Source organism: Crocodylus porosus, unplaced genomic scaffold, assembly GCF_001723895.1.
Source record: "Crocodylus porosus isolate Cpor-Errol unplaced genomic scaffold, CroPor_comp1, whole genome shotgun sequence".
Taxonomy (NCBI): Eukaryota; Metazoa; Chordata; order Crocodylia; family Crocodylidae; genus Crocodylus; species Crocodylus porosus.
In genome coordinates this window covers 78,078,274-78,089,111 of record NW_017728943.1, presented here as the reverse complement: position 1 = coordinate 78,089,111, position 10,838 = coordinate 78,078,274, and the positions used below count along the sequence as shown (strand labels likewise).

Here is a 10,838-nt window from a genome sequence, read left to right as displayed (position 1 = left end):
GGGGCAGGCTCAGCTGCACAGGGTGGGTGGTGGCACTGGGATGGGTGACCATGGGGGGGGTGCTACAGGGAATTTTGGGGTGGCCATAACTTCCTAAGCCCTCCCTAGTGCCACCCCTGCTCAGGGCACTCTGCGTGGGGCTCCTGAGGGAAAGGCAGCAGAGAGACGTGCCCCTCCCACTAGCAAGGGCAATACTGGGAGGCCTGGGGGGGCTATGTAATTGAGTCTGGTCCGACATACTGGAATTCCAGCATGTTGGAGCAGCCTCTGCACTCATGTATAGGTGCCCATAGAAAATTAGGGTTGGAAGGGACCTCAGGAGATCATCTAGTCCAATCCCCTGCTCAAAGTAGGCCTATCCCAAACTACAACATCCCAGCCAAGGTTTTTCTAGCTGGATCTTGAAAACCTTCAAGGCTTGAGATTCTACAACCTCCCTGGGTAACCTGTTTCAGTGTTTTACTGCCCTGCTAGTGAGATAATTTTTCCTAACATCTAACTTAAACTTCCTTTGCTGCAACTTGAGACTGTCACTTCTTGTTCTGTCATCTGTGACCACTGAGAACACTCCAGCTCCATCCTCTTTGTAACCCCCCTTCAGGGGGCTGCTATTAAACCCCGCTCAGTCTTCTCTTCTCCAGAATAAATAAACTCAGTTCTCTCAGCCTCTCCTCTGAACTCATGTCCCCCAGCCTCCTAACCATTTCGGTCCCCTCCACTGGACTCTCCAATTTTTCCACATCCTTTCTGTAGTGGGAGCCTAAAACTGGACACAGTAGTCCAGATGTGTCCTCACCAGTGCTGAATAGAGGGGAAGAATCACCTTCTTCAGCCTGCTGGCAGTGCTCCTACAAATACAGCCCAGTATGCTGTTAGCCTTCTTTGCAACAAGAGTGCACACAGTCAGCTTATTGTCCACTGTAACCCCAGGTCTTTTTTGCAGAGCTGCTGCTTAACCAATTAGTCCCCAGCCTGCACTGGTACATGGGATTGTTCCCTCCTCAGTGCAGGACTTTGCACTTGTCTTTATTGAATCTTGTGAGATTTATTTTGGTCCAATCCTCCAATTTGTCTAGGTCACTCTTAATCCTAGCCTTACCTTTCAGGATATCTGCTACCCCCTCCAGCTTGGTGTTGTCTGCAAACTTGATGAGGGTGCACTCCATCCTATCTTCCAGGTCGTTGATAAAGATATTGAACAAAACTGGCTCCAGGACTGACCTCTGGGCCCACTCCATTTGATCCTGGCTGCCAACTAGATATCGAGCCATTGATTATTATCCTTTGAATCTGACAATCCAGCCATTTTTCTATCCACCTTACAGTCCATTCATCCAACCCATACTTCCTAATTTGTATTTTCCTTTCCTTCACAGGTGAACTAATTTACATCCCTGACAATTACTTCCCCTTTTATGCTGGGTTCTGCATATGGGTTGATGGGATTGACACAAGGCTCTACCAACTCCTTGTCCTAGCACTTCCTACCTTTCTTGCTCAGAAACACACATACATACACACATATTTGCACATGTCCACCCCTTAGGAAGTGGGGTCATGGGGGGTCTCTTATAGGATCATAGGAAAGTAGGGCTGGAAGGGACCTCACAAGGTCATCTAGTATGCCTCCATCTCTCCTGTGGGATTGTGTTAATTTGACTGAAGCCTCACTAATCTGTTTTTTTTCACACCATGCCAATCCCTGTGGTATTTTAGGGACAGATCATATTCTGCCTACTAGACATCATAGTGTCACTTTAGGCTTCTAAGTCTCATATTTAAATCTTATCCCCCTTTTGCTTGAGTCACCATAAAAATGCTAATGCATCTGCCTTTGGTAGTATGCTTTCATTTTATCTGTAAGACTCGAGTCACAAAAATCAGTGAGGAAGAAGGGAGCCCACCCATCTTTGGTGTTAATTATTTTTCAGAGGCTTGAGCAAAATGGAATAGAATTACATGGGATATTAGATACATAAGTACTTCTATAGATGCCTGAAAGGTGAAATGGACTCTTCCCTTAGTGCTTTTATAACTGTACTTCTTAATAATGTAATATTCTCTCCACCGGCTGAGAAGCCTAAATCTATGTATCTTTCTCAACAGCTGAAAGAGCAAAGGGAGAAAGAAAGACGACAAAAGAAAGCGAAGGCTGGCAGCATCTCTGAGGAGAGTGGAGAGTTTGATGACTTGGTATCAGCCCTGAGGTCAGGCGAGGTCTTTGACAAAGACTTATCCAAGCTGAAGCGCAACCGCAAGCGTTCAGGGAACCAGGCCTTGGAGACGAGCCGGGAGCGGGCAGTGACAAAGCTAAATTATTAACTGTAAAGGAAAAGAGGAAGAAAAATAATCAGCCAAAAGATGATGACGAAGAGCAGTACAAGGAAGGTGAATGGGTATGATGGCATTTGGCTGACAGCTGCCCCAATGAATATCCAGCCTGCAGCTATAGATGGTACCTTCTCATGATCAGCTTTCTTCCCTTCCCTCCTCTGTGCTCTTCATTTGTAAAAGTGCCTCCCTGGAGCCAGGAGGGGTTTTGACTGGGCAGTTCGGAGCCGACAGATTTGCTTCTGGGAGTTCTGCCTCCAACCACAACAAAGGCCCAGTGGAGATGACAGGAAGTACTTGGGCCCTTGGGGACTGCTTAGCAGCTCGGGGAGGGTGGTTTGCTGTGTGCCAAAGGAAAAAATAGCTCTGTTCTCCATCCCATTGAGAATCATCAAGACTCAGGCTGGCTCTGAATCTGCCTGCTGCTTCTTCAAGATCTGGATCACCCTTTGGGAGCTTGTCATGGAGTGGTTCTAGAGTTTTGCAGTTTTGTTCTAGAACTGGATTTATAACAAGCCATTCACTAGAGCCAGAAAAATGCTTTAGATCTCATGTACTGTGTACATATATATATATTTTTTTTATTTTTTATTATTATTTTTTTTTGGTGGCCATTAATATCCAAAGCAAGTGATTCTCAAAGGGGAGAGAGAATTTTCAGAAGCAAGATGGAGGAATCCTGGCTTGAAATTCCTTGATTGGAATGGCTAGAGTAACCATTCATAAAACTCATCCAGATTCTTTTGCTAAAAGGCCATTGGCTGGAAGCTGCTCAAGATTTTGAGGCTTAAGGATGTTCTAGACTATGAGAAGTTGGGAGAAGGAGAGAAGCAAGTGTTCTAGAAAAGGAACTCCACATGGGAATCTAGAAAACGAAGCCACTGCTGGATGGGGACAGATCCAGACACTCCTAGGGCCAGTGGCCATTGCCAGATAGTGGGCAGAAAATATCCATCCAGTACTTGTCATTTCACTTGTTTTCGCATCAATTTCTTAGTTCATCCACATGGAAATTGGGAATTGTCTGGCATCCTCGTAAGATTATAAATAAATATATCAAATGAGGTCCCTGGCAGGAGAAAAGAGATTGTTTTCCATTTGATGCGAGCTACAGATGTAGCTAGCTACAACTATACTGGGAAGAACGAGAGCTTGCATCTAACAGCCTGGCTTTCTCTGCAACCCCCCTTGAGAGTCACATAACCTAATAATATATGTCAAAGATATCCATGTTTGCCCAGTGTCTTTTCCACTTCGGGAGGGATTACTGATGATGAGTGAACATAGGAAGCGATAAACAAAGCAGATGTTAAGTAGGAGGGTACAGAGTCAAATGGACCCAGAGGCCTTTGGAGATTACAATTAATTAATTAATAGGAAATATTTTTAAATTAAAAAACATGTGAAGCACACAGCCTAAAAAGCCCAAGAAAGAAGCCTACTGTTGTGTTCATATTTCTGTGCACCTTCATGGTTCTAGCGGCAAATCTAGATTGTGCGGGTTGTTGCAGTTTCTTTCATCCAGCCTTCCTTAAATGAACTTTTGGTTATCTTGCTAGAGAGAGAAAGAAGAAAAGAAAGAAAGAAACGTGTGGAATCTAGATACTACATGCAAGCATCCTAGATTAGAGGGGGACATGCTCTTGGCAAAACACATGTCCAAAGCAAACAGCAGGAAATTTGAAAGAATCCAATGGAAGTTAAAAAGAAAAAAAAAAAAAAGAAAAGAAAAAAAGGCTCCATTCGTCACTTTATTCACTCTTGGTTTGATTCTTCTCTGAATGTCATTTAATCTCAGACTCTGCACTGAGTCAGCAGAACAGAACTTCCTGCCCCATGCACGCTGCCCAATCAGTATTACGCTCAAACAATATTGTGGAAACCAGCTGTGGTGGTTTTCTTGCAAGTTAAATAATTATATAAACTATGGAGATAAGCAAAAAGAAAAATGTTAAACTGTAGTGTTTTATTGTTTACTGTATTTTGAGTCTCCCGCCCCAGAATTTCCTTCATTTAGACATTCCAGTCTGCCGCGCCTTTGTCTACTACTCGTGGTAAAGAGCTGGTATCTTACAAGAGCTGGGTGCATTCTCCTCCATTATAATTCCCCTGCCTGTCTGGGGTTAGCAGTTAGCAGAAATTCCCATTGCAGCAGACTTAAGCACCTTTTAGATGAGAGACTTTGTATTTTCATACAGGTTTGGGGAATTTTAAGGAAAAAAGCCCTCCTTTTATAAGCAATTTTTATTTTAAATTACAAAATAGATTTAAAAAAAAATCTTTTGTAAAAGATATTAATAAGCTCCTTGCTGCTGTCCAAACTAGAGATGTACTATATCCCAGCCCCCTTTTTTAAAGCATGCCATATAACCTACACATTGTAAGCCATATGAGACAGTAATAATGTGTGCCAAATTGGTGTACAGTTGAGTTTAGTTTTTGATTTAAAAGAAAATCTCTTCCTTAGAGTTTAGAGATTAAGGATTATAAATATTGGGATTTTGCTCCTGTTTTATCTCTCTGGCTTTTGGACCCACCCGGGAATTCAGGTTTAGCACCATGGAGTCAGATTTCAGCCCTGGTGGAAGAATATCTGACTCTGTGGCTTCTTTGGAGTTGCATCTGCTTGGCCTCCAGTCCAAGACTAACCCGTTTTAGAAAGAAGTGGTTGTGGTATCAAAGAAGATCCAGCCCAGGCAAAGAACCTTGAAACTACAAGAAGGCATCCCCACATCCTGTGATTGTCACCCCAGGCTTATGTGAGACTTTCTGAAACTGTAGTTCACCTTGTTGAGCCGTGAATGTAGCAAAAGCAGAGCCAGGGAGGTTATGGGAACAGCCCAGCCCAAGGTGATGCAGAGACCTCTGTCGTGATTCTGGATGCTACAGGCTATGTTGAGAGAGCTGAAGACAACTTTTGAAATCTTGCTAACTCCCAGATGAGCACACGAAACACAAGGGCCATAAGCCCTGACCTGGGATGAACTGTAGATCTACATTATTGTAGCTGATTGAAAAGCTCTCCATATACTTTTTCTCTGTCCACTTCTCATTTTTCTCTGCAGTCAGGAATCACAACCTTTTAATTGAGTTTCTGATGCTTGCTCATGGCTGCTTTCTCCATGCCTAAGCAGTCTTTGGACTGTTAACTCCTCTTTTCTGACCATGAACTCTGTGGTCAGTGTTCTTGAAGAAGGCTCTGAGATGGAGTTGGTTATTACTGCCTTGAGTCAGTAAAGACTGGCAGTATTTTCTGGTATGAATAGGTAGCAGAAAGTAATGAGGCCTGTTAACATGTCCTCAGCATGAAGGGTGTCTTTCCACAAGGAAGTTAGGGAGCAGCTAACTCTACTCTGGAACTTGCCTTCTAATATTGCTGGGCACATCATAGCAGCAAGCCTACAGTGACATAACTCATTGCTACAGTGATGTAGGGCATGAACCATGACACCGATGCTACTACACAGTAGCTCGTTGCTGTTGTGCAGTAGGGTCGGAAACAACCCATGTGCCGCTGGGACTGGACAGTAATGGCAGTTACTGCGCAGTTGGGTGCATATATAGACGTGCCCACTGGATCCAAGTTCCTGTCTGATTCTAGATCCAGAAGTGTGCTAGCTGTACATCTTCTCCACATCATCCCCACACAGCCCAGTGCAGTCAATGAGCAGGTAAGGAAAGATAAACACCTTGTTCCCTGTCCTCAGTCGAATAAGGTTTTGTCCTAATAGTGCCCCAACAACATGCAGAATATCTTCAGTGATGACTGGCACAAAGACTGATGCATTTCGTATTTCTAATTCCTCTCATTTGCTGCCTATACTAAGATTTACCCAGCTGCACTGGCACTGCTGCTAGAGCTAGCACTGATGGAGCTGTGCCGTGATACAGTGAGGTAAGAGCTCCCCAAAACAGGCAGAGCTTCAGTGTCACCAAGGCATGTTACACTTGCTAGGGAGCCAGCAAGACCTGCAATATCTCTTTTGTCCTCTACCCAGATCTAAGACTCAAAATCCTCTTTGCCAACTTGTTCGGTTACTCTCCAGCCCCTGTTCTGTGCGGCCTTTCTAACTTCACTCTCTAATTGGGCAAGAATCTTTGCAGGGTGTACCCAGCTCTTCAGGTGCATCCTGGTTGGAAAGAAGATAGGGAGCAGCATCTGCGTAGATATGTATCTCCTTGTTTCCTTGCATTCACTGGTAGTTAATAGGCTGAAACCAGCAGCAACAAAGAGGAGTATTAGCAACGCCTATAGGATGTATAGCTCATTCATTTGATGGATACAATGAATCAAGAAAACACTTCCCTGGAAAAATGATATTGATGTTTTCTCCTTGTGGAGGAAACGAGTATAGCTTTGACTTGGGGGTGGCCAGCACCCTCCACTTTGAAGCAATCTTGTTTTTTGGCACAGCCACCTCCTTGTAACTTGGTGCCTCCTGCAGTGAGCTTGGCATCTTTGGCTAGATATGAAGATCCTGTTAGCCACTTTCCCAAAAGCCTTTTTGCCACCCCTAGTGAGATGCTAACAATAGGCTGCTTCTGCACCAATGAGCCCCAGGGAAAGAAAAGTGGTGGGAAGCCTGTATATAAGGTAATGTGGACAGGGGAACAAAAGAGTCCAACGAGTGAAGAGATGTGGCTAATTCCAAGATCATACTCGTATAAATGCTCACAGTGATCCCAGGAAGCAGGAACTATGGAGCAGTGGCACAACATAGCTGGTAACTAACTTGCCAACAGGCAGCTGTGACCTCTCAGCCCAGGTGATGAAGTCGACTGGCATAATAGAGCCCTGGCTGGGGAGATCTACCAATTCACTTCTTCCTGCTAGCAGAGCTTATGTGGATGCATGACAGGATTTTTTTAATCCAAATCAGAATAACATTGCCTCACTTCCCTTGTGGCAAGTCCGTCCAGAGCCTCTCTGCTACAGGACCATGTTAAGTTCTTTGCCTCCCAGTCTGGCTCAAAGATTTCCTTTGCTTACATCTGGATGACCCACTGGAGTTTAGCAGATTGTATCAGGGTGACCATAGAAGAGATGCTAACATAAGTGCTTGGTCAGTTCACCCCTCTTCTCTGTCTTCTATGCGCATCACTGTTCTCATCAATCACAAGCAGAATTTCCAGAGACAAGGTAAAATGACATTAAAGCTGCTCCAGGACATAAGAGCACAAAGGCCATCTCCTGTCCTGCAGGAGACAAAAGCTTTGAGCACCAAATCCCTGTAACAGCAACAGCAGGACTAGTGCTTTGGGGTGAGAGACTTCCCAAAGGGGAAGACAACTTGGGTGTCCTTTTAAAAGCATTTCTGTAATGTGTTCATGGTGTCTGAGGAAGGGAGAAGGATGGTGAGGTGCCCTACTGGAAAGGTGTGGGATGGACATTTCTGTTAGGGTTAGCTTCTTTGGATGAATCTTTCCTCTTTTTCAGGAAAGCTTATGCTTTGAGCTGGATTATATGGGGAGAGGCTATGGGAGAAATGTCTTTGAGGGGAATGGAGATCAGTTCTACAGTTCATGATGTACATGATGTATGCAGTTTTGTTTCTGGGTTGGGTTTATTAGTATTAGTATTATTATTATTGGTTAAATGTTTAAAAAATAATTAAGGTTTAGGAATCTCTAAGGGGAACTTGTAAATCTGACACCTCTATTTATTTTGCCTTATTTTAGTTTGCTATGTCTGTATGTATACACTGCCTTGCAGCAAAGGACTATTGAGACTGTGCCAGGGCATTACACCGGCTAGACAGTTGGTTTGACTATTCCAGGAGAGGCTGTGGTAGGCCAGGGGTTGTGTGTAGTCAGCATTGGTGGGGGAAACGTGCTGCCCCAAAAGCGTGGGCTGTCCCCAGTGATGTTTTTTTCAGTCATCTCTAAAACCAATACAGATGATGTTTTATTGCACATTTTTTACTTTATCCCAATCATGACTCAGAGTAGTGGGACAGAGGAGTAAAAAGCTACTAGCATTCACCTCGCATTCCCAAATTCTGCCTATAATCTGAAAGGAGTTGAATATTTCTACAAAAGCAAGACTATTCTTTATGTTCTTATTGGAGTTAACATATTGCTAAGATTGAACTGGAACAGTTCTCACCCTTTAAAGCTATTGTTCCTTCTTATCTGCAGACTCAAGGAGGCAGCATTTCCTTTTCTTCTACATTTACAAGGTTTTCTTTCCATAAGGACTATTTAAAAAATAAAAATCTAAATTCTGCAGAAACAGACAGCTTCTGCTATGAATTGATTCTAGGCACCTATTGAGTCCAATGTGCAGTTTGATTTTTTTTTTCTATTCCACTTCATTGGCTCAACATCAGTGAGGCTGAATGAAGGCTTTCGACTCATTTGGTTTCTGTGGGCTGACACTAACCGAGTACTTGATCCCAACTTCTTGGCTTGTACCCAAGTATCAGGTAAGACCAGGTGCATTCAGTCTAGGGTGGCCATAGACAGCTGACCATGTGCAAATATAGAAATTAAAAGTCACTTAATCCTTGGGAGGATGATGACAAAAAAACAAAGTTGGCCAAATTTTGCTCAATATAACTCTCAGAGCAGATTGTGTTTGTCAGCCTAAAACAGGGCTATGGTGTCTTGTTCCCATTTGCTTTTTTTTTGTAATAATGATCTATTGAAAATTCTCCAGAGCAAACCTGATAGCACTGCCATAATGCATGTACTGCTGAAGGAATGCCCAACAAATCTCTAAGGCCAGCTTTGTCTCTGTTACTGATAATCTAGATCAACTCCAGTGTAGTCAGTACAGTTATCTCTGGTTTTATACCCATGTAACTCAGAGTAGGATCTCACCCTAACCTCACCATAATCTCATAGGGTGAGTTACCCATAAGATGTTCCACTGATCTCATGAAGGACATTGTGAGACAGGTTTATGCCAGCAGCCACATTGCTAATCTTTGAAACCCTGTATGCCCAGCCTATCACACATCCTTCTACTTCAACTCTTAAAAAAACTTTCTAAAATTGCTTACAATTCTGAAATGAAATGTCAGGAGTTTACGAAGCGGGATGGGTGAATGCTTCCTCCTTTTAGGATCTTGTCATTCCTTCGGGGTTGACTTAGCTTGAAACTTGCTATCCACTTTGAGAGCCTCCCACACGCTCAGTTAGAAAGCAGGATGCTCCCCACACATGGAGGGTTGTGTGAGGCTGTGCTGCTGTAATGCCTTGGTGTATCCTCATTTCTTGGTCAATTTAAGACTATAAATGAATTAAATGTACAAATCCTGTAGTGTCCTTTTTATCTGCACCTTTTTATAAGAATATGCTGTAATACTAAAAAAAAATAAAAAAATAAAAGATATATTGCACCCCACTGTGTTTCTGTGATTTTATTTTATCACTGATTCTTTTTTCCAGGAGTTTTGCTGGGCATGACCAAGGCCCAATTAATCAATGACAGAGTGGGGGTAGTCTTCTAAAGAAGCTCCCCTCTGCCCTCAGTTTTTGCTGCTACTCTTTGTTAAACACCATTATTCAATCATACTATTATTCAAATGAAATGCACACAGCTGCTCTGTTTGTTTGCATATAAGCCTCCCATGGTGCATGAGCGGAAACAGCTTTGTTGGCTGAGCACATCCTTGAAATACAGATCTGCAACTGATTGGCTGTACACTCACCCTGCAGAGAGCTAGATTTTACTCTGCTTGGGACTTGGTTGCTCCAGGGAACCATGTGCTTGGCTGTTGGGACTATAAAATAAAAGCATGGTACATTCCAACAGCAAGTTCTGCATAACATCCCAGGGCAATGCAAGCAAAGCATCCAGAGTTGGCTCTGACAGGTAGAAGTAACCCCCTACAGCGCTACAACCACACAGGTGGGAATGGTTAGGGTAGTAAACCAGGGCTTTTGGCCAAAAGCAATCAGGGGCTAAAACATTTGCACCAGGGAGTCTGAAGAAGCCCATTCAGAGACAGCAAGCACACCAGACTGAGAGCTCTCCAGAACTACTGTTCTAAGGTATGATTGATTGCTAATATACATTTCTTTATTACAATCTGTTTGATTCAAGCTTGCTTACCATTTGCCCTTGAATTTCCATTTGTAACATGGGTATTTTTCTGCCTCTCACTCCCAAGACAATTAAGTGACAGAAGTATGAGCCAAACCTGAATGTCTGGTCTCTGTCCTCACCTGCCTGGATGTAATAAAAGAAGAAGGAAAAAAAAAAAAAGCAAGTCACACCTTTCCCTTCACAGGAGGGCAAGCTTAGAAGGGGCTTCTGTTCTGGCTGCAGAGTTGCCCTGTCTGCTTTACAAAAGGAAAATGCAAGCAATCCTGTTTGAGATATAGGCAGGGGGTTGAAACAGTGAGTGGAAGAGAGCTGTAGTCTCAGTCTGAGAGGAAAGAACCCACCACAGGAGCACCTTGAACCGTCCTGCCTTTTTTCATGTGGTCACTATAGGGGAAGGAAGATAAGTGCTTCTGCTGTAGAGGGGCCGTAGACTAGCAAGGAGATCACAACCAGG

At 43.5% G+C, this 10,838-nt stretch overlaps 1 protein-coding gene across 3 annotated transcripts in view; it reads left to right on the top strand.

The window, feature by feature from the left end:
* The window catches only part of DAAM2 (dishevelled associated activator of morphogenesis 2), a 276,677-nt gene extending 266,998 nt beyond the window's left edge, over positions 1–9,679 (top strand). For all 3 annotated transcript variants that reach the window (XM_019549617.1, XM_019549615.1, XM_019549616.1), the window contains one exon: positions 2,107–9,679. In XM_019549617.1, the coding sequence (XP_019405162.1) occupies positions 2,107–2,322 (216 nt within the window). In that variant the 3' untranslated portion in view covers positions 2,323–9,679. The remainder of the gene's footprint in view (positions 1–2,106) is intronic.
* Positions 9,680–10,838: the final 1,159 nt, after the last annotated feature.